Source organism: Dipodomys ordii, unplaced genomic scaffold (genome assembly GCF_000151885.1).
Source record: "Dipodomys ordii isolate 6190 unplaced genomic scaffold, Dord_2.0 Scaffold17, whole genome shotgun sequence".
Classification (NCBI taxonomy): domain Eukaryota; kingdom Metazoa; phylum Chordata; class Mammalia; order Rodentia; family Heteromyidae; genus Dipodomys; species Dipodomys ordii.
Window position 1 is genome coordinate 22,172,506 of NW_012267233.1, and position 20,550 is coordinate 22,193,055.

The window sequence follows — 20,550 nt, forward strand, 5'->3', positions numbered from 1 at the left end:
TTTGGGGGACTTTACTAATGATAGCCGATATTTTCTAGTACTAAGCATGATTGTATGAATGGGTTTTACATGGATTAGCATGCAGGTATCGTATATGTTGGCTAGAACTATAATCCTCATTTTGTAGATAAGGAGATGAGGGTTTAAATGAACTAAATAACTGTTCCCAATCCACACCGCCACAAAGCTAGGCATTACACCTAGGATAGAATTTGCTACCCTTCAGTCTGGCCTAAGTTGTGCCAGTCTTGATTAATGAATGCTTCATTCATCTCATTTGGAAGTAGTTCCAGTTTGCTGATTTCTTAATATGCCTGTTTTTAACAGTCAGGAAAGAAAGCTTTATTGAAGAAGTAGATAGTATAAAGTAATTTACATTTGTCTCTTTTAAAAAATTATGATAGAAGACATCTAAGGTAAAAGTATCTTAGCCATATTTAACTTTTCAATGCAATAGTATTAAGTATTCAGATTGCTGTATAAACTTTATAATCTCCATCTCTAGAACCCTTTGCATTACAGTTGATTTTAAAGACATACAGCAATTATCTGGTGAAGGTCTAGTTGAACCTTTTCTCTGAGTCAGACACCATGGTGAGTAAAACGTAGATCACTCCACTTTCTCAACTTTCCCCTACAAAGCTAATCAGCCCAGCCTGCTAAGTCCAGATTCTTGTGATTTGGTTTCCCTCAGGCTAGCAGTTTAGAGAAAGGGCAAGAATGAGGTGAAGATGTGATTTAATTGTATAATTGGGCCTATACCATCAAGTGTTCTCCTGCATGAAGTATGGAGGGTAGTAAGAGCACAGACTTATATCTTGGCTGTACAACCCCTTCACACCTTTCCCACCCTTCCAGTCATGTTTACTGAAGCATTTTGAGCATGTTTTTTAGCTTCCTTGGGCACCTAAATCTTCATTTAGAAAATGCACATCATTTTAAAACTTTATTCTTTTTCCTATACAAGAGATGATAATGTATAAAATTTTAAATCATCATTAGTAAGAAATATATATATTCATACCTCTGTGATCACCTTTATGGAGGGTAGATATTGAAAAAAACTGCTAGCCTTTCTCATGCTTAAGTGTAGTATGTTATCAAGAGATGAATTATGTCAAGCACTGATGGCTCATGCTTGTAATCCTAGCTACTCAGGAGGCTGAGATCTGAGGATCATGGTTCAAAGCCAGCCTGGGCAGTGAAGTCCATGAGACTCTTATCTCCAATAAACCAACAAAAAACCGGAAGTGGTGCTGTGGCTCAAGTGGTAGACGCTTGCTTTGAGCTGAAGAGCTGAGGGACAGTGCCCAGGCCCAGAGTTAACCCCCGACTGACAAAAAAAAAAGAAAAAGAAAGAAAGAGATTGTGAGTACATATGCTCATGCATGTGTGAATCTCTGCATATACCTTGAGTATGCAGGTGCATATTGGTGAGGGAAAGGTAGAGAAGGGGATTTAAATGCTTTGTTATTGATAGAAAAAAGAAAAAAGACACTCATGGGAGACTCCAAGGACAGGAGACTAAAGCCAGGAGATGCTTAGAATTGTTGAGAGGAAAGAAGACCAATGGTCCATGAAATGCTTCACCTATGTAGTGCAACAACATACTTCTGTTCTATCACAACTTTTGCACCTTCTATAGCAACTGCTGAAGATAGAAATACTTGAATGTTCTCTTTGAAGGTATACAACTAGAAAGTGACATGAATACCAAACTGGACTTTAGGACTGGATCCTGAAGCAGCCAGGTAACTCACCAGGTAGCCAGGTATTATATAAAGCACACACCACAAATGCACACATCAAGAACCACCATGTGTGTCTTTATGAAAGTTATTTTGAAATTCTCCATATGTCTCATGCAAAGGCGTTAGAGCTGAAAGGCATCAGGCTTCCTGTCAGAGGATGGACCTCAGGGCACAAATCAGGGAGCCATAATAGCTTTTAGGATATAGAAATTCCATTGAATGAAGGGAAGAGAAATGGAAGCAGTAACAAAGTGTTAGGCAGACCTCTTCTGGGATAGGGGATGGCTATTACCAAACAAGCAGAGTCATTCTTTTACAAAAGGCCCAAGATCAGTACCTTCCCCAATAGAGTCAAAATGACCTTCCTTCTATAAGTGCATGGGGAAAATCCTTAAGACATCTGGGGGCCCAGTTTAGTGTCCAAGGTATACCATAGACTGTACAAGAATCTTTCTACATATGCCCTGTCAGCAGATCCAGGCTTCTCTAACTTATAAGGGAAATTCGCCTCAAGCAAACAAAGTGGGATTCTCTGTCCTGAGTATTTCAAACATATTAAGGAAATTGTGTAATTTTTCTGCTGTGGAATGTGAATCTTTCTACATCAGTCTTCAAAAATAATGCTGCTTGTGTTCACCAGATCGGTTTCCATGAAACCAATGCATGCCTGAGATAATCAACTGGGAAAGAGGAAAAATGTATTTGGGCTCACAGGTTTGTATGTTCCAATCCTGGGTTGTTTGGCCTCCATTGCTTTTGGACCTGTATATAATAATGCAGGAGCACAGGAAGCTGCCTGCTTTGTGGAGCCTGGGAAGCAAGTGAGCTCGGGAAGGCTGAGGCCCTACAATCCCTGTTGTAGGTAAGCCTAAGAGCTCTCCCTAGGCCTCAACTCTTAGTTTCCTATAGCACTACCCCAGGGTATAAGCCTTTAACATTAGGACCTTAGATAGGACATTCCAGATCTCAACTATAGCACTCTCTTTTCTAAAGCATTTGGGAACACTCGCTATCATTTACAGGGAAGGTAGATACCAAGAAGGCATAGAGAAACACAAATTTTCTCTAGATTTTACCAAGTTGTCTAAAGTAATCTCACAAAGCCTTTGGTAGCACTCTGTCTGTGGACACATGGATACTAATTTTGAAATAATTTTGGGTGGACTTTGTCCTATTGTGAAACAAGTCTCTCTGAGCTTTTTGTCTATTAAAAGTGCTGGGGAAAGGACCACACCACTGAACCTTCATTCAGAAAGCAACAATGTATGAGAGAGGAAACCCTCATGCAGACAAACCTTTTCTCTTCCAGTAGAGAGGGGAAGAGAAAACAACAACATCAGTTGCCAATGTCCCTGTTTCCTCCACACTTTCATCAAACATGGGTGTTGAGCAAAGACAAGAACTGGTACATACTTCACTTAGAAGAGCTAGGATGCTCTTTGTGATCCAAGGGGGACTTCCCATTCATCTGGGCCCTTTTCTTGGGGTCTCCAAGAGAGTATAGGGACTTAGCAACTAGGGATAATGGCAGGAACGAGTATTCAGTTTTAGCTACTGCCAAACATCAAAGGAAATTAGATGTACAAAGAAGAACAGCCCCTGCACCAGCCTCACCCGGCTATCCCATGACAGAGGTGACAAGGATTTGGGGGACACTTTGCATAACCAGAACATCTGAGGGGGCTGTTATGAAGAATAAGAACTCCTAAGAAAATACTTCAGATGAAATGGAGATGCCCTTCAGTAGTCCTTTACTTTCAAACCCCCAAGTGGAGGGCTAGAGATGAGGTGATCTTGGGCACCATTTTTCTATACTCAGGGGCAGAAAGGTTTGGGAGAGCTGGAATTCAAAGCCAATCACAGAATAATGCTTTAAGGAAGCACATAAATGGCTTTAAGTTGTTTGCCATCTATAATAACAAGTTTTCAACCCCAAAGTGTAAGAACTCAGCTGTGTGTTAAATGTGGTGCCCCAAATAACTTATTAGCAAACAACGTATGGGGGAAACACAGAACTAAATCCAGAACAGAGCTTAGGTGTAGGAGGGTTTGTTTTTTTTTTTTTTAATATACTACTTATTCACTCTTCTTTTGTTTGTAATGGAATTTCCCATTCTGAGATTCTAATTACCCTTTTCATTCCCACTATCATTTGAATTCCCCCCTTCTAAAATAAAAATAAATGTTATTTCCAAGGAATTATGATGACTCAGTATGGACATCTTTCCTTCCCCTTCGTATGTAGTGAACTAGAGGTTATCTCTCTTCCTCTTGCAGGTCTAAGCCCTGCAGTACTGCCATGAGGAGTGTCCACAAAGCCCTGGAAGCAGTGACTGGCCTATAGTAAATGACTGCTCGGGTTTCTCCCTCAAGGAATCTTAATCAATTATGAGTAAGCCACTCACGCTGTCTTATTATGGATTGCAAAAGTAGACACTGGGTCCTCCATTGCTGCTCATTGTACACATACCATAAAATGATCCAGAACTGAATTCCGAATTTTATTAAAGAATATATCTAAAATACAATATTTATTAAGTTATGATATTTGAATGGAAATATACTCTGTATCACAACTATAACAATATTTATAGCTCATACTTCATTCTAGAATTCCAAAGTCACTGAAGTATAACATAATTCACATTTAAGATAACTTTGCTACAAATATATAAGAATTTTAAAAATATTTTCATTAATATAACATCATGGAATCATGAGTGCTCATTTTATCTGATTCACAGTACACAAAATCATGACTATTTGGCCTGGTTTACTTAATTAATTCAATTTGCTTTCTAATACGGATTTGCACTCAGCCATTCTACATTCCTATGTTTTGAAAAGAGCATTTTAGTGAACAATTCTGAATGCTCCTCACTCTGTGTGCTGTGGACAAAGTCATATTTCTGCCCTTTGCATTTGGTTCCTGTTTCACAAAGGCTATGGCAGAAGCCAAGCACTAACTCACACAGCTCTTCCCTCAGGTATGAGTCTTTCTTTCGCTCTTCACATTTATTAGTAAGCACGACAGGTGAGAGATGAAGGATCTACAAGACCAGACACAAAGCAGCCGGGGTCCAAATCACCAAGGTAGACTTGTGTGAGTAGACATCAACTCTCCGGCCTCCTCATTTGAAGGAAGCTTTGATTTGTCTGTTCTTCAGTGGCTGAGCTGGGCGCCAGTTGTCCACCATCAGTTCTTCAGGTTCACCCTCTCCATTGAAGTTAAGTTTGCGGAATTGCAACATCTAAAAGACACAATAAAAAAATTAAAAATTAATCGTTCACAATACTATTGACTTAGGTGCTTGTGTTGTACCTGGAAATAGTCTCCAATATTCATAGTACCATGCATCAATGACCACTGTTCAATTTTATTCCTGGTAGACAATACATAATCATAGACACATATACATGTATTACTCATGTATGATTTCATATAGGAAATCTGTTTATATACAAAATACAGGAAACCACTGAAGACATTTTAAAGGAAATTTTCAATGAGCTTGTTTTTCTTACTTACATTTTGAATCAAACATCAAAAGTCTATAAATTCTTATGTCTAATATGTAAAACAACAATAACAAGGCTAGATCCAAATTAAAGGTTGTTGTTTTTTTTTTTTCCTGAGCTACAGAAGGTAAACCACAGCATTTATAGAAACTGATAAAGGGCTGGGGATTTACAAGCTCCAAAGGCCCGCCAAGTTATCTGCTAGCATTTGTGTGTGTGTGTGTGTGTGTGTGTGTGTGTGTGTGTGTGTGTGTGGTGTGTGTGTGTAGCAGATTTATATATGTGTGTGTATGCATGTATATATATGGATTTATATTTTTTCCAGGAATGTATCTGCCCATGCCAGGACTTTAAACACTTGTGAATGGCTTATTTTTATACCCTTTAAAACCTGTATTTGTTTCCTTGTCTTGTACTGTAACAAGCATCTCAAACAGGAACCCTCCTCCTACTTTTTTTTTTTTTTCCAGGGCTGAGGACCAAACCCAGGGCCTTGCCTGTGCCAGGCGGGCGCCCTTCCACTGGGCTAAACCCCCAGCCCCCTCCTACTTTTTTTGAGATCATAACCATGTTGTTTTTCCTTTTCCTTAGCAAGACTTGATCTGTGTGAAGAAAGATGGCTTGAAAATTAATGTAGAAGTCCATGGACCAGTAGTTTTTAGCCTGATCATTCTGTATGGTCATATCCCTTCCATTGTTCCTACATAGTCAACTTTGATGTAGTTCAACTCTTGGAACATGTACAGTTAGCTCTTCAAGGACATCTAAGGTTAATTACAACAAAAATTACAACAAAAAATTACAACAAAATCCCAGTAATACAAAAAAGAGTACTTAAAAAATGTACTCAGGCCAGGCGCCTGTGGCTCACGCCTGTAATCCTAGCTTCTCAGGAGGCTGAGATCTGAGGATTGTGGATCAAAGCCAACCCGGGAAGGAAAGTCCATGAGACTCTTATCTCCAATTAACCGCCAGAAATCCAGAAGCAGAGCTGTGGCTCAAGCAGTAAAGCGTTCGCCATGAGCTGAAGAGCTCAGAGACAGTGCCTGAGCCCAGAGTTCAAGCCCCATGACCGGAAAAAAAGTACTCAGAACAAATATTTTGGTCAAACCAGTGTAAGTGGCTTATAGTCCCTTTTTACACTCTGATGTTGGTCACTGGGGTTTGAGGGCCTTGAACTTGACAGGCAGATACTCTACTACTTGAGCCATGCCCCTCAGACCTTTCTCCTTTTATTACTTTTTGAATAGGGTTTCACTTTTATACCTGGACTGGCCTAGACTGCAAATTTCCTATTTATGCTTTCTGAATTGCTGGGATGATAGGTACACGCCACCACACCCAGCTTTTAATTGGTTGAGAAAAGGCCCTACAAACGCTTTTCTGGGATTGAACTATGATCCTCTCCATTTCTACCTTCCAAGTAGCTAGGATTGTAGGAGTGAAGCACCTTCACTCATTCTTTTTTTCTCCATTTTTTCATCAAAGAGACCATCAAAGAGCCACTACTACCCCATGAGTTCTCTGTCTTCCCCTCGAAGTCTCAGGGTATAAATCTGAGGGAGAACATGGGAATGGAATCCTTCTGCCATGAAGAAAGCTGGATGGTAAGTGCTTCGGTTTTCCTACACCTCTGACTGTAACACAACTGTAGGCAGTGAAATGAAAAAGTGAGACAACATAATCTGCTTCATCTTACAGACCCCAAATTTCTATGGTTCTAAAATGCGTACTAAAGTCACACAACTAGAGTTGTCATTTTCTAAACAGCTGGCTGCTGATTCCTTAAATTATCAAAATTCAACCTTTTGGAAATGCTAAAAAAAAAAAAAGTGTCCATTTCCCACAATTCAACTATGGACTGAGAGGATGTACAAGAAAAAAATTAATTTGAATCTGCATTCACCGATACACCAAAGATTTAGAAGCGGCTTTACCCACTTAAATATCACCAACTCAATTCTAAGAGAAATGTAGGACTATGTGGTCTGAGCCTCTAAAGCAAACTGCAGTAAATTTCTTTTTAGAGGTACTGGGATTTGAACTCAAGGCCTTATGCTTGCAAGGCAGGTGAGGTCCTCTACCACTTGGGCCATACCTCAGTCCCAGGAATGTATTCTTATATGCCCAAAACTATAATAACCTCTTGAATCATGAGTAGTAAGACTAGGTAATTATCATTGATATTTATGAAACCATAAATATGAGTTTCATTCTTCTGGGCCTCTGTCTTTTCATAGCTGACCAAAAAAAAGAAATCATTCATTAGTTGACAGATACCTTGCTCATTTAATTCTCACAATGACCAAGCAATTGCACAGATTAAACAAATCGCCTAAGGTTATAGTTACTGACTAATATTTACAAATCCTCTTTATTTACTAAGTGCTGTTGCGGGGCCAGAAGCAGCAGGAGGAAGATTAAATCATAGGTCTATCTGACTCCAAAGACTAAGCTCTTTAGCCTCTGATAAATATTCCACATCTCTCAGCAGAATTCTCCTTAAAAACCCTGACCTGCTCACTGCTGACGGTGATGGGTTCCTTGAGCACAATCCAGGTCACACATTCCAGTAGAGGAGGGGTGGTCAGAGAGCCCGGGTAGGTCCAGTAGTCCAAGCTTCCAGGAAGAAGCCCACGGGGATCAAAGTTAGTGAAGTCAGCGCTCTTGCCCTGTCAGGCAAACACATGGAAAAACCATCACGTGATCAGCAGAGAATAGTGAGAGGGCACCAAACATACACATGCCTATTCCTCACTCATAGCCAGAAACCTTTTTGTAGATCACAGGTTCAAGAATTACTAGTGAACAAAACCGAAAGAAATGAACAGGAGACATTTGACTTGGAAATGTAGTTTGGCACACAGGGAGCAAAACCAACTGATTATTGGTTTCACGTGTCCAATTTCTATCTTATTGCCAAAAATAACCTCTTATGCTTTCAGTTACATCATTGACTGATCATATCCAGTATCTGAGGTGAGACTATGGTACTAGAATAATAATAATAAAATTGGGAGGTGCAGTAGCATGCTTAATGAGAAAGGAAATGCTATGCTATATGACAGCTTGGTTAGAAAAGAACTGCCCTCAGCTCTGAACACCAGTCTTTCAAACCAATAGATGAAAACAGGAATGCTTTATTGAAATAGGGATTGGGTTGTGGCAAAGAGATAGAAGTATATTGCAAAAAGATTAGGTTACTGTCAAATAAGAATAAGTAAAGGCAATTAGAGATAATTAGCCTGGATAGGTCAAAGGACATAAGAGAGACTTCAAGCAGGGTCATGTAGAAGGAGAATCAAGATAGTCAGGCTAGAAAGAAAGGATGCACATCTCAGAAACTCGCTGCTGTTTTGAGGGAGTGCTTTTACAGGTAAGGCAGCTAGCTCCTGGAGATGGGTTTGCCATCACCAGAAGGGATTATAGTATTAAAAAGTATATGCTCAATGGCCACACAGCTATGAGACAATTTAAACTCATATAGCTGCATCTGATCAGAGCGGTCACAGAGAAGAAATCTATCCATGAAGTAAGGCCTTACTGATCTTTTTCATCACCATATTGCTTCGATTAGCAAAATAGTTCACACTGAGAAAACTATTTGCCATAGGGATGAATGGACAATTAGTCCAGAAAATCTTCCAGTCTGCATCATGAGATTCTCTCTCTTATATATGGAAGCAAGAGTCAGTAACTATTAAATATCAGAAGTATACTAGAACTGGGGTTGACTTTTGTAGACAGAAATGTTCATTAAGAATAGAAGCAAATTGCATCATTATTAACTCTAAATAAATCCACATAGAATTTTTGGGGGGCAGTACTAGGGTTTTAACTCAGGGTCATGTACTTGCTAGGCAGGCCTCTACCACATGAGCCACAATAGCCCTTTCTGCTTTTAGTTAACTTTTCAGATAGGACTTACAATTTGGCACCAGGACTAGCCTCAGGTTATGACATGACACGTTCACAGGAGGCTCTGTACAGCCCTTACAATACCTCACCTCTTAGCTGGGACCATTGACACATGCTGCCACACTTGGCTTATTAATTGTGATTGGTTCTGGCTAACTTTCTGCCTCCATTCTCCATATCTCTGCCTCCCCAGAAGCTGGGATTACCCATGGATGCTACAATTCTTACATGATCAAAGCAAACTTCTAAAAGTAATAGAGTATTGTTAAATTGTTGTTATATTATTATTGTTGTTGAAATTATTTTTTACCTTTGTTTTAATTGAATCCAGCGTATCGAGGACTTTCTGAAGCCCCACTGTAGCATTGCCAATCTAAAACCCAAGAGAAAGATATTATAACCCAGTTAAGATGATAGCATTCTTTATTTGACAACCCTGTCATACATTTTCTCCATAGTGAAGTGAATCTACCACTGCCTATATGCCACACATTCATCTTAGCTTGAGGACAATGACACTGAAGCCTCCCTGCTGTTACTGAATCTTCAACCTGGCTCTGTTATTGCCTCTACCATCCCCCTGAAACTACCACCTTCTCAAATGTCCCCCGTGACCTCTAGCGGCTAAAGCAAAGAGTTTTGAAGTGTTTTCCTTATCTAACCTCCTCAAGGGACTTTACATACTGCCTCCCATTCTTGATAAAAAACCCTCCCTTGGCATCCTTCAGGCCGTCTAGCCTTCCTGATATCCCTTGACTTCTATGTTCTTCTTTCCTTTAATCAGCATCTTCCCCCTGCCTTAAAAGCTTTACACTATGTCCTGAGCAGCTTCATCATCTCCTTCTCGGTGCTGTCCTCCGTAGACAGGATGACTTTCATAGACACCTGCAGCTCCCACCTCAGCTGATGATATCAGGGCTCACGAATCACCTGCTTTCACTGTGCACTCTCTTCTATACAAATAGCTGGATGACAATTCAATTTGTGCAGTCTCACTGTTGGCCACAAATTGCCCATCCTGGGTCCATGTTCTTAACACGCTCCACCACCCCCACTTGATCTTACTTCATCATTATCTACCCTAAAATGACACCTCAATTGCTTATGGTCAAATTAAAACAACACAACACCTGCTAGTCATCTGCAGTTCACCTCTTTCAGCTCGTTACATTTACATGGGAATTGTGTATAATCAGTGCTTCTTCTAATTGTCTTTCTGGCCTAAGAAAGAAGGCACGAAGAAGTATTGGGAGAAACAAGCCTAAAAACTCTTCCAAGACTGAAGTATTTTCTGGGCTCTTTTGTAGAATGTCCTCTGTTAGGAATGTTCTGTGTGCTCGGTATTTCTTGAAAGCAAGAGAAAAAAAAAGAGCAAGAGAGAAAAGGATTGAAAAATCAACTCACCTTCAAAAAAATACCTAGAACAGCCAGGCCATCAGGGTGCGTTACAGCTTTTCCAAAGTCCCCGTATTTGGTGTTCCAGTGAACTAAGTGAAGCTAAGGGTGTGGGAGACAAAAACCACAACGAAGGATTTATGAAAGAGAAGTTAATAGGCCCCATCCAATGAGCTTTCCTCATAGCTAAAGGTTCCTAAAAAAGTAAAAACAGAGATACTTTTAAATCAAAATTCTTCATTGTCATGTTAATTACCCACTACTTGGTATAATTGCAAGTGATTTTCCCAACTCTACAGGAAGACAATGCAGAGTTTCAAAAGAAGGCATACATCTTACTTCTAGGTGTATAATCAAAGAGATTCCTCCCATTTGAATTTATTTACTCATTGCCAATGGTGTCCTGGGAGACAAGCTAGAGAAAGTTTTGCAGCCTTAATTATATTATCACAGTTGAAGGTTCTAAGAAATAAATGTGAAGGTCCCTTGGCAAAAGAAGTGGTTCACTTGGCGGGAATTAAAATACACAAAGGAAACTTTTGAAAAGAATGTGAAGTAGCACCTTACAAACAGCATGTCTTACCTCTGCAGCATATTTAGCTTTATCCACAGTGTGCTCAGATCCTTGACCATCAGAGGAGCCCCAGTGAAAGTGAAACTGAGCCAGCCGGTAGGGGCCATCCAGTGGGCCTCCTTTCAGCACTAAAATGCAACACAGGAGTGTAACATATCTGCATACACACACACACACACACACACACACAGAGGCACACACATACCCACCTAGGTAAATGTACACACACAGGCATACATGCAAAATGTACACACAACACACCCCAGCTAAAGGTGACCATCTTTAACCCTGTTTTATAGAACTGCACGTAGGTCACCATATTTTCACTCCATGAAAATCAAATCCAGATTCAGATTTAACTGGCAGTGCGCCTTGCATCTGCTGCCTGAAGTATGGATGCTTCTCACACCCATGTGTGCAAAGCACAATGGGCTCATTTTGCAGTCATGAGTTCAGGTTCCGAGGGTGGAATTGTAAATAGAATGAGTATTTCCTCTGGGAATCACTTGGGAAAAGCCCAGTCAACTACATGCCAATGCACTCACTGGCTGCACACCCACCTGAACGTGGGGACTCTTCTACCATGGCCTGATGACTGCCCTTTGACCTGTTTAGTTGACCTCTGACCTATCACTACTGACATTCCAGGATTCGTGAGTAAGCATTCCATTGATCATGGCATTTCAAATGTACTTATCCTTAACTCTGTTACTAACTGGCTTTATCCTCTTGATTTTTTTTTTTTTACTGAATCTATTTGACACTAATTTCTTCATTTGCAAAATATTCAACTCCTTATTTCTTCACTAATAATTTGCCATCTTCTATGTGAAATGTAATGTGTTCTATTATCTCTAAGAACTTTTTCCTTTCCATCGCTATCCCAGGTTCTACCTTCCTGGTATTCACTTTATTCAATAAACTTGGCACTGGAAATTACCTTCTTAAACTGCATCTCTGTTGATAATTGACAAGCTGTGTTTTGAAAAAGGATTACAACGTGGGAAATCACTACAAAAATCTTTTTGACCTAAATTATATGTATTAGCGGACTTTAAATCCTATACATAAAAGCTTTAAAAGTAGTTTAGTTGAACTATATTATTTCTCTAGTACTGAATTAAAACATCTGCTGTGTTCAGTATGTTTTGTTACCCTTGGTTTTGTTTTCTTTTTCTTTTTAATTCCATAAAATAATAAGCTGAAACCTATTCTGGCTTTTCAAAACAAAAGGACAAAGCCAGTATAATCATTAATTTGCTTCACTTAGCTTCACTTATGTGTGCTCAGATGATAGCAAGGCCCATTTATGTAGTCAAAGCCAAGATGGGGTGGGTTATAGTGCTTAGCAGCATGGCCTTCCCATGCTTTCTTACAACCTCTGGCTGCCAGCTCAGTCAGGAGAACACAGGGAGACTGAAAACAGAATGAATGAATCAGAAACGGTACGGTACTACAGATCTACCAAGAATCATGACTTTAGCTGTATTCTGATAAAATCTCACCTTTTGAAACACAAAACCAATTATGTATAAACATTTAGTTTTGTCTGATAATCTGTAAGAAAAACAAAATCTTAGTTCTCAAAACTTGGCATTTTCAGAAATGAATTCCCTTTTTTATTGAAAAAAAGACCTTAAAAGTGAAATACTGTAAGTGTAATAACTATATCATAATTGTCTAGTAACTCTTCAAAGCTAAAAATCAATTGGCTGATCATGAACGAGTGCCATTTATAACATCAAGTAGCAAAACTAAATAAAACTATATTCAGCAACCAAAATAACACATGGTTATAAATGTAAATGGTTATAAAGATTCCCTCTGTAGAGAATCATGCTTGGATTTTATCAAGAAGAGTTTACTGTTACTTTTTATTCTCCTCCTGGCAAACCCTAGTACCTTAGTGTACTTGTTAAAGGGAACATATGGAATTAGGTAAGAGTATATTTACATAAACTTTTAAAAGGCTTTATGAACACTAAAAAAATTAAAGGAGGGGCTGGAAAGGTGGCTCAGTGGTAGAGTGCTTGCCTTACATGCAAGAGGCCCTGGGTTCAATTCCTCCGCAACATATAAGCAGAAAAAGCCAGAAGTGGCTCCGTGGCTCAAGTGGTAGAGCAAGACAAAAAAATTTAAAGGAGCTCTAATTCAATGATTGAATACATTTGTTTGCCTCTATTGTCACTAGATACCTGTTCTAGCCTCCATCCCCCAAACTCCATATTAATATGAAACTTGTTGCTATGTAGATTAGAAATCCATTGTAATTAGGTAAAGTTATGAACTCTAAAGATAAATTGTTGCAGTAAGCAAAATCTGGCTTCTTTAACTAACTAGTTATTTCTCAGAAAATTCGTAGCATGGAATTTGGTCAGTGAAATCCCTCAAAGACATAGATTCAGGCCAGCTGTGGTGGTGTATCTCTACAATCCCAGAACTTGGGAGGCTAAGGCAGGAGGATCATAAGGTAGAGACCAGGGCAGACTACATACTGAGATGATGTCACAAAACAAGCAAACAAAACTAACAAACAAAAACATGTTGTCATAAATTGTCACAAATTATGATAAAGAAGGGATATATCTTTGTGAGAAACAGTAGGTTATGTGCTTCTCAGATCTGCTTATTTATTTATTTTGCTTGCTGGATACCATTTTCTAATCTGTCCCAGTTCAAAATAAAATCTATTTTCTAATGAAAAATTACACCTTACAAATAGCAGAAGTTGCTGGCAACATTTGTTTTTCTCTGTGAAATGAAATTCTGGGAGGACATACAAATTCCATGAGCTATTATGACATGTTCCATGAAAGAGGAAGACACAGCAAGGGATTTTCTTCTCTAATTTGCTTTGTAGCCTTTCCAAATTTAACTTGAAGTCAGTCTCGACACAAGAGCTCCACCCAATTTTCATTTCATGATCTGTCATTCAATTGTCTCTCCAAAAAACACAAGAACCGAATATAATATTATAGTTTGTCTTCCTATATGATTACTTTGGAAAACCATTAAACTTGTTTTTGCTAAAAGTAAGCCATTCCGTAAAAATGCATCACACTATACATCTAAAATAAAAACCAAGAATTTAGCATTTTACATTTTTATTCTTTTCAATCTCTATTACTACTTAAGAGATATTTGCTAATAAACTAGACTTTTAATGCTTCTCAGTAATCTTTTTAAAATACAGAATATAAGTAAACAACTGATTTTCTTTAGTTTAAAACCTAGCATTTAAGAAACTTCCTATCAATTATGCAGATGAATAATTAACACAGAAAACATGGCATTTCTAGGAACTGAATTTTCTCCAGAAAAAATAATTTTAATCACACTTTACTATTTTTACTGCTGATTAAATCATGCATGTTTTCTTGTTGACAATAGCCAATCATCATCCCAGGGTTACAAGTTAATATAAACAGATCTGGGGAAGGAAACAAGACCCTATTCTATTTCTTCTAAATAATTAGATATTTAGCTATCATGTTTACTGGATAAACATGGTCAAAATTCAAGAAAAGAGACGTTTTGGCTTCAGTGGCCCAGCAGTTACAGGAGTAAAATTGGTGCTCTTCATGACTATGCTACTGAAAGCATTGGTCAGTATCTAGGCTTTAAGGATGATGCTGACACCATCAGTCATGTGCTGGGGAAAGCCTTCTCACTTGTTGTTAGGATTCTTTTTAATTTAGGATGGCTTGTGATGGAAATTTTTACAATTTCAAAATGAAAGTCCCTGCAAATCAAGCTGGACCCACTTACAAAGACCCATTCATTATGTCACAGCAACAATCGTTGGCTTGAGAGTACAGGTGAACTTCCTCCGGCTTTGTTTCCTTCTTTCTTTTTCTCTTAAACCCACATAAACACATAAAAAAATTTCAATTTTCAAACATTATATACAGAGTTGTACAATTCTGGCCTTGGCTTTCAATATTTACCCCTAACTTTGCAACAATGCAGAGGAGTTTTAAACTTATTAGCACAAGTTAATAAGTGAGCAGGAGTTAATAATTTGACTTTTCTCCCAGATAAAGCTCACAATAAAACATCTGAAGCAGGGAGAATTGTTAATACATTTTTAAGCTTAAAAGGATTACCCTTTTTTCCATTAATTTAAGGTGATTATTCTAAAAAGAATTTTAAAACTGATAAGAACATTAATCCACGTTTGTAAGAAAAGCTTATTAACTCTACATTTAAAATGTGGACTTAAACATAGAAAACACAGTCAGCTCAGTTCCTGAACCCCATGTATTCACATTTTGGTATGTGAAAATATTTAAGATGCATTAGAAAACCTAAATTCTTAAGGAGTTCTGGAAAGCTAAAATTTCAGGAGGAGAGGGGTTGCAGTACATGAACAGAAGCATTTATGCAGAAAGAAAGGAGTAAAGGACATCTAAAAATGTTAACATAACAAAGACAGCTCCTAATAAAAGAGTAGTTAAGCTTCAAAAGTTGCTAAAGTAGAATGAATTAAATTTAGACTTAAGTGTACAGAAAACACATATCAGCTTTTGAAGCATGCACTAACTGAATGTTAAAAATATGGTAATCATTCAACAATTCTCATACAAGCTCATTTTCAGGGCCTGCTACTTAGTCAACTTGAAGGGGAAACCGTAGCAAGCTACTTAAAACTTTTGTACTTCTTCTCTTCATGTTTATTTTAAAAGGACTGACTGCAGTTTCTCTACTCTGTCCTACATTTCAGAACCTAGGATTCTGTTTAAGTTTAAAAGTTTCTTTGTATGTGGTACAATTATTTTAAGTCTTGTAGAAGGGTTTTGCTTTTAAATCAACATGTTACTATATTCTGAATTATAGTTGAATCGAAATAACTGAAAGTAATAAAGACAAAATTACAAAGGAGTCTTTTGGAAGCAGGGGAGAAGAAGTCTTTCTAATATTCATTGCTGACCCTTGCTTTCAGCATATTTTCTTGCCTTTCTGGAGTACCTACAGGTGATCTCTTAAGTATTTTCTATCTCCCTTTGCACAGGGTCTCCTAAAATCAATAACTAAACTCCTAAAATAAATACATAAAAATGAATAAACCCTGGAAACCTCTACACAAAAGCCTTATTTTACCCTGGAAATTCTTTTCTGTCATACCCAGTCAGATACCTAAGTTCCCTTCATGTTTCTGCAGTTCCTTGGAATACTTCCTTTTTGCAGTTGTCAGTGTCTATTATTTCTATGTCCTATTTTAGATTTGTCAGCAGATGTTGGGCCCTGGGGATGCAGGAGAGGAACCAGGCCTGCTGTTATTATGTATATATATTTATATATACATAACATATATATGCATACACCTATATACATATATATGTTCATATACATATATATATGAACTAAGTAAATAATACCTGTGTCTCTAAATGTTAAGGGTTAGAACCTCTGCTCTGTTTTTACTCTGTCACAGTCTAAATATGGCCATATTTGCTGTAAGAAATTTAAAATATGGCTTGCTGTCATCGTTAGTGCTTACGTAGAAATCAATCCATCAACTATTAACAGTCATAAACATACAATAACTTCATGAATAAAATCAATACATGTTTAATATGGGAAAGAGAATATCATAGAGTATATAAAAACAAAAGCTTTACAACTTTGGTGCGGGGGGGGGCAGGGGAGGGGAAGGGAAAGATTGGGGGGGCAGGGGGAGGATGGGAAGAGGAAACAAAGGAGGAGGCTATAATGCTTGATAAGAAATGTACTCATTATCTTGCCCATGTAATTGTAACCCTTCTGTACAGTATGTTCACAATTTAAAAAAAAAAGCTTTAAATGCTACTGTGAATGTCTTTTTTTTTTTTTTGGTCCATATCTTGGAGTTCATTTCAATTAGCATCATTTTATATGGTCATATGTACCTAGCTATTGAGCTACTGGGATGTGACTACTCTTAAAGCTGATGAAATCAAAGTTTCTTCAGAGATCTTATCATAGGAACAAAAACTATAGCAATTGCCCAATAAGAGTAACCACGTGGTGTGTAACCATAAAAACAGTGGTCATTTATTGAGGAAATGCTGTGTGCCACGCATGAGATTGGCATCCTTTATATATGCAACCCCCATAATCCTGCCTTTGCAGCAAATCCTTTGCAGCAGATACTTCTGACATTCCAATCTTACAGAAAAAAAAAAAAAAACACCTAAAACTGGAGAACTACCATTCTTGAGTTCATGAAGGCACTTGACAGAGCTAGAACTTAAATCTGACTGATGCTCATGGCCATCAGACTACTGGCTGAAATCTACTTTCCAGCAATATACATTACAAGAACAATCTATTTCTCAATCATCTTTGTAAAGAATTTAGGTATTGCCTATCTGGTACCTTCTGATTCCTTATTTTAAAAACACACGTTGGGCATCCCATTTCTAGGTAGCATCCAAGAGGAGTGCACACTGGCAGAGCACTCACTGACAATAGCCATTTCATGGTGGCAGCTACTCACTGAGCTAGCTCAGTTTCTGGCTTTTGAGTGACTAACCCTGATATTTTATAGCATTATTTTGGCCATATACAGGGAATATAGGAGTCTTACATTTACAAAAAGAAGTGTTTTATGTTTTAATTATTTAAGCATTGTTTATTTGGAGTGGGAGAAATTCTTGGGAAAGCAATAAATTATACATCCCATCATGATAATGCTGATATGTGTGATTGCAGGTGCATGTGTGTGCATTATGTCTGTCTGTATGCACACTATATCTATGCATACTAAGAAATACAACAGAGGAACAGGTTAAGTTGAAACTATCTCGCAAATTATCTCCAGCTTGTCTCCCACTAAATTGTTTTCCAGAGCCATTGTTTCAGATAGTTAGACGTCTAATTTATCTGAAAAAGAGGAAGATTTTCTTTTAAAATAATCATATTGCATTGCTAAAATGAATAGTTAAATGGTTTCAAATACATTTTAGTATTTTAGGGGATTATTCAAAATTATTTTAGTATTATGGATCATTATTCAAAATACTGTCAAAACGTTGACAGCATTTATTGAATGTTCCCTCTGCCTTTTCTCTAACAATCCTTCCACTCCAAACAACCACTAAATATAATGTGTTTATAGCATCATTTCCTTCAATGACCTTCAGAAGAGAGGGCTCAGGAAAATTGGTCACTGGCAGTTAAATCAACCAGTGAGCAAAAGAGGCAGCTGCCATATCCAAATGGGATTCTTCTCCAGTTTCTAAAGAAAATAGGAGCATTGATTGTGGGGGTGTCCAGTAATCAGCCCTATCACAATGTATGATAACTGGACTTGCTAGTAATAGACTGCTAATGTTACACACACACACACACACACACACACACAGATCTTTGCTTATGGAATGAATTTCTGGGTAGATCTCTACATATCCTGATCCCTTTATCATGCCAGCCTGACAGTGAGAGATAATTCATAAATACAGTGTTTTACATGTATTTCAGTATTTTAATTACCAAACGTTTATCATTTATTTCACTGCTACCTGAAAATTATGCACACTAAGATAGACTTGTTTAGTGAATCGATATTGATTCTGGAAGTATTTTAGAATCTGAAAAGTTCAAATTTGGACAGATGTCATGATTGCTAACCTGTTTTGCCAAAGACCCTACCTTTTGTGACTGTTCTCGGGTATATCATAGTTCTTCATTGCTCTACTTGGAGGCCAGAAATATTATGATGGGGGGGGAGGCTGCCCTAGGAGACTTTTAAGTAATTAGCTCACTACTCTGAGTCTGGGACCAGAAGGAAGAGATCAGAGCACCATCTTCCTGAGATGAACTGTAGCCGCCCATTCCTTCCATACAAGGGGGGGAGGATGGAGGGGGACCAGCTCCTGGCTCAATGGCACTCACCCGCTTTGTCCTGGGAGTCATCAAACTCCACGTTGAAGGAGTGGCCATTGTTGAGGATCTTCCGGGAGGCAGCTTGCTCATAGCTGATGCTGAGGGGCTTCAGGCCCGGGTCATACTTAGCTGCTTTGGTATCGATGTCCACCGGGGACTGGCGCTCTCCCTTGGCAATGGGGAAGTCCTGATGCCAGTGGTCAGGCCCTGAAGACCAAAGGATACTGGTGACTCCCTCAATATGAGGAAGGGGACACCCAAACCCCTACAATGGCGGGGGAGGGGGAGGAAGGGCAATGATCTTGTCAGTTTGGACTCTGCTACTTACTGGGTAAACGAGGTGCGTCTTCATTCCCTCATGAATTAGCAATATCACAGATGACTACTAAAGTTAGGACGGATTACACGCAAAGCCCTTGGAGCAAGCCACGTCATGCAAATATCAGCTACCTTATGGCCAGTTTTTAGTTGCTTATTTGTTAAATTCAGCCACTGAAATTGCACAGGCACAGCTGCTGCGATCGATCGGGGCTTACAGTCGGGATCTGGGATCTGCCGACTCTAAAGGAATCCCAACGGATGCAGATTTCTCCCTCTGCCTTCCACACTGGGGCAAAGTACTGAGCCACTGTCCGGCGCAGGCGCAGGTTCCCAGGGACACGGGAAGCCCCCCCCCCTCAAAGATGTGTAAAATAGACCGGATGCATCCTTCCTGCCCTCCGCTGGCTCCAGAAACCTAGATTTGGGGCCGTGCAGCTCCCAGTGGCCGCCCCTCTAACGTGAGGAGTCTCCACAGCCGAAGGCGAGGTTTAGGAATCCGCGGGATCGATCCCGACCAGCTCCAGGACCCACACAGTTCGTGCAGGGAAATCTTGGCCACAGGTGTTGCGGGGCTGGGTGTTGGGGGGGCGGGGGGGGGATCTGTTCGTTCTTCAGCAACCAATTCCCATTTCCCGTTATCAATCTTTCCCCGATCGGGACAGGACCACGGGGGGGGGGGCTCTGGATTGCAAGGGGCTGCGCGGGGATCCCGCTGAACCTGCTGCGTGTCCGTCCCTCCCCCCCCCCTTCCCCGCCGGGGCTCCGTGCGCCACCACCCGGGATTCCTCGACAGTGCTCGGGAGCTGGGGAGATGGGGGCACCCCCGGCCGGCGCGAGGGACCCGGGCGAGGCGGGCGCCCAGGGCGCACCTCTGCTCTCCCCGCTTCCCCCCGCAGCCGCGGTAAACAGCAGATGCCGGCGCCACAGAGCTCAGACCCGCATTAGAGATGGGGCGGGGGGGGGGTCCCCTCACCGCCGCCGGCTCCCGCACTCACCGTTGTTCTTGCCGTATCCCCAGTGATGGGACATGGTGGCGCGGGCGGGCGGGCAAGGCAGGAGTTGGAGTCTCGTCTAGCGGCTGCTGTTGGGGCGCCTGCACCGTGTGTGTCCGCGGGTCGCGCGGTCCCCGGCTTTTATAGGCTCCCGCCAACTTGGTGATGGTGATCGGGGGCGGCCCCGGGGAGGGGACCCCGGGTGGACCCGGGG

The 20,550-nt window shown here is 39.9% G+C and overlaps 1 protein-coding gene across 1 annotated transcript; it reads right to left on the bottom strand.

Annotated features, from left to right (window-relative positions):
* Window positions 1–4,239: 4,239 nt before the first annotated feature.
* On the bottom strand, window positions 4,240–20,516 carry Ca2 (carbonic anhydrase II). The gene is made up of 7 exons (XM_013012557.1): window positions 20,340–20,516; window positions 19,033–19,230; window positions 11,167–11,285; window positions 10,593–10,685; window positions 9,499–9,561; window positions 7,787–7,942; window positions 4,240–5,002 (listed from the first exon to the last, which is right to left on the bottom strand). Exons 1-7 carry the CDS (start codon window positions 20,371–20,373, stop codon window positions 4,883–4,885), a joined length of 783 nt encoding a protein of 260 aa, XP_012868011.1. The 5' UTR covers window positions 20,374–20,516; the 3' UTR covers window positions 4,240–4,882.
* Between the last annotated feature and the right edge of the window lie 34 nt (window positions 20,517–20,550).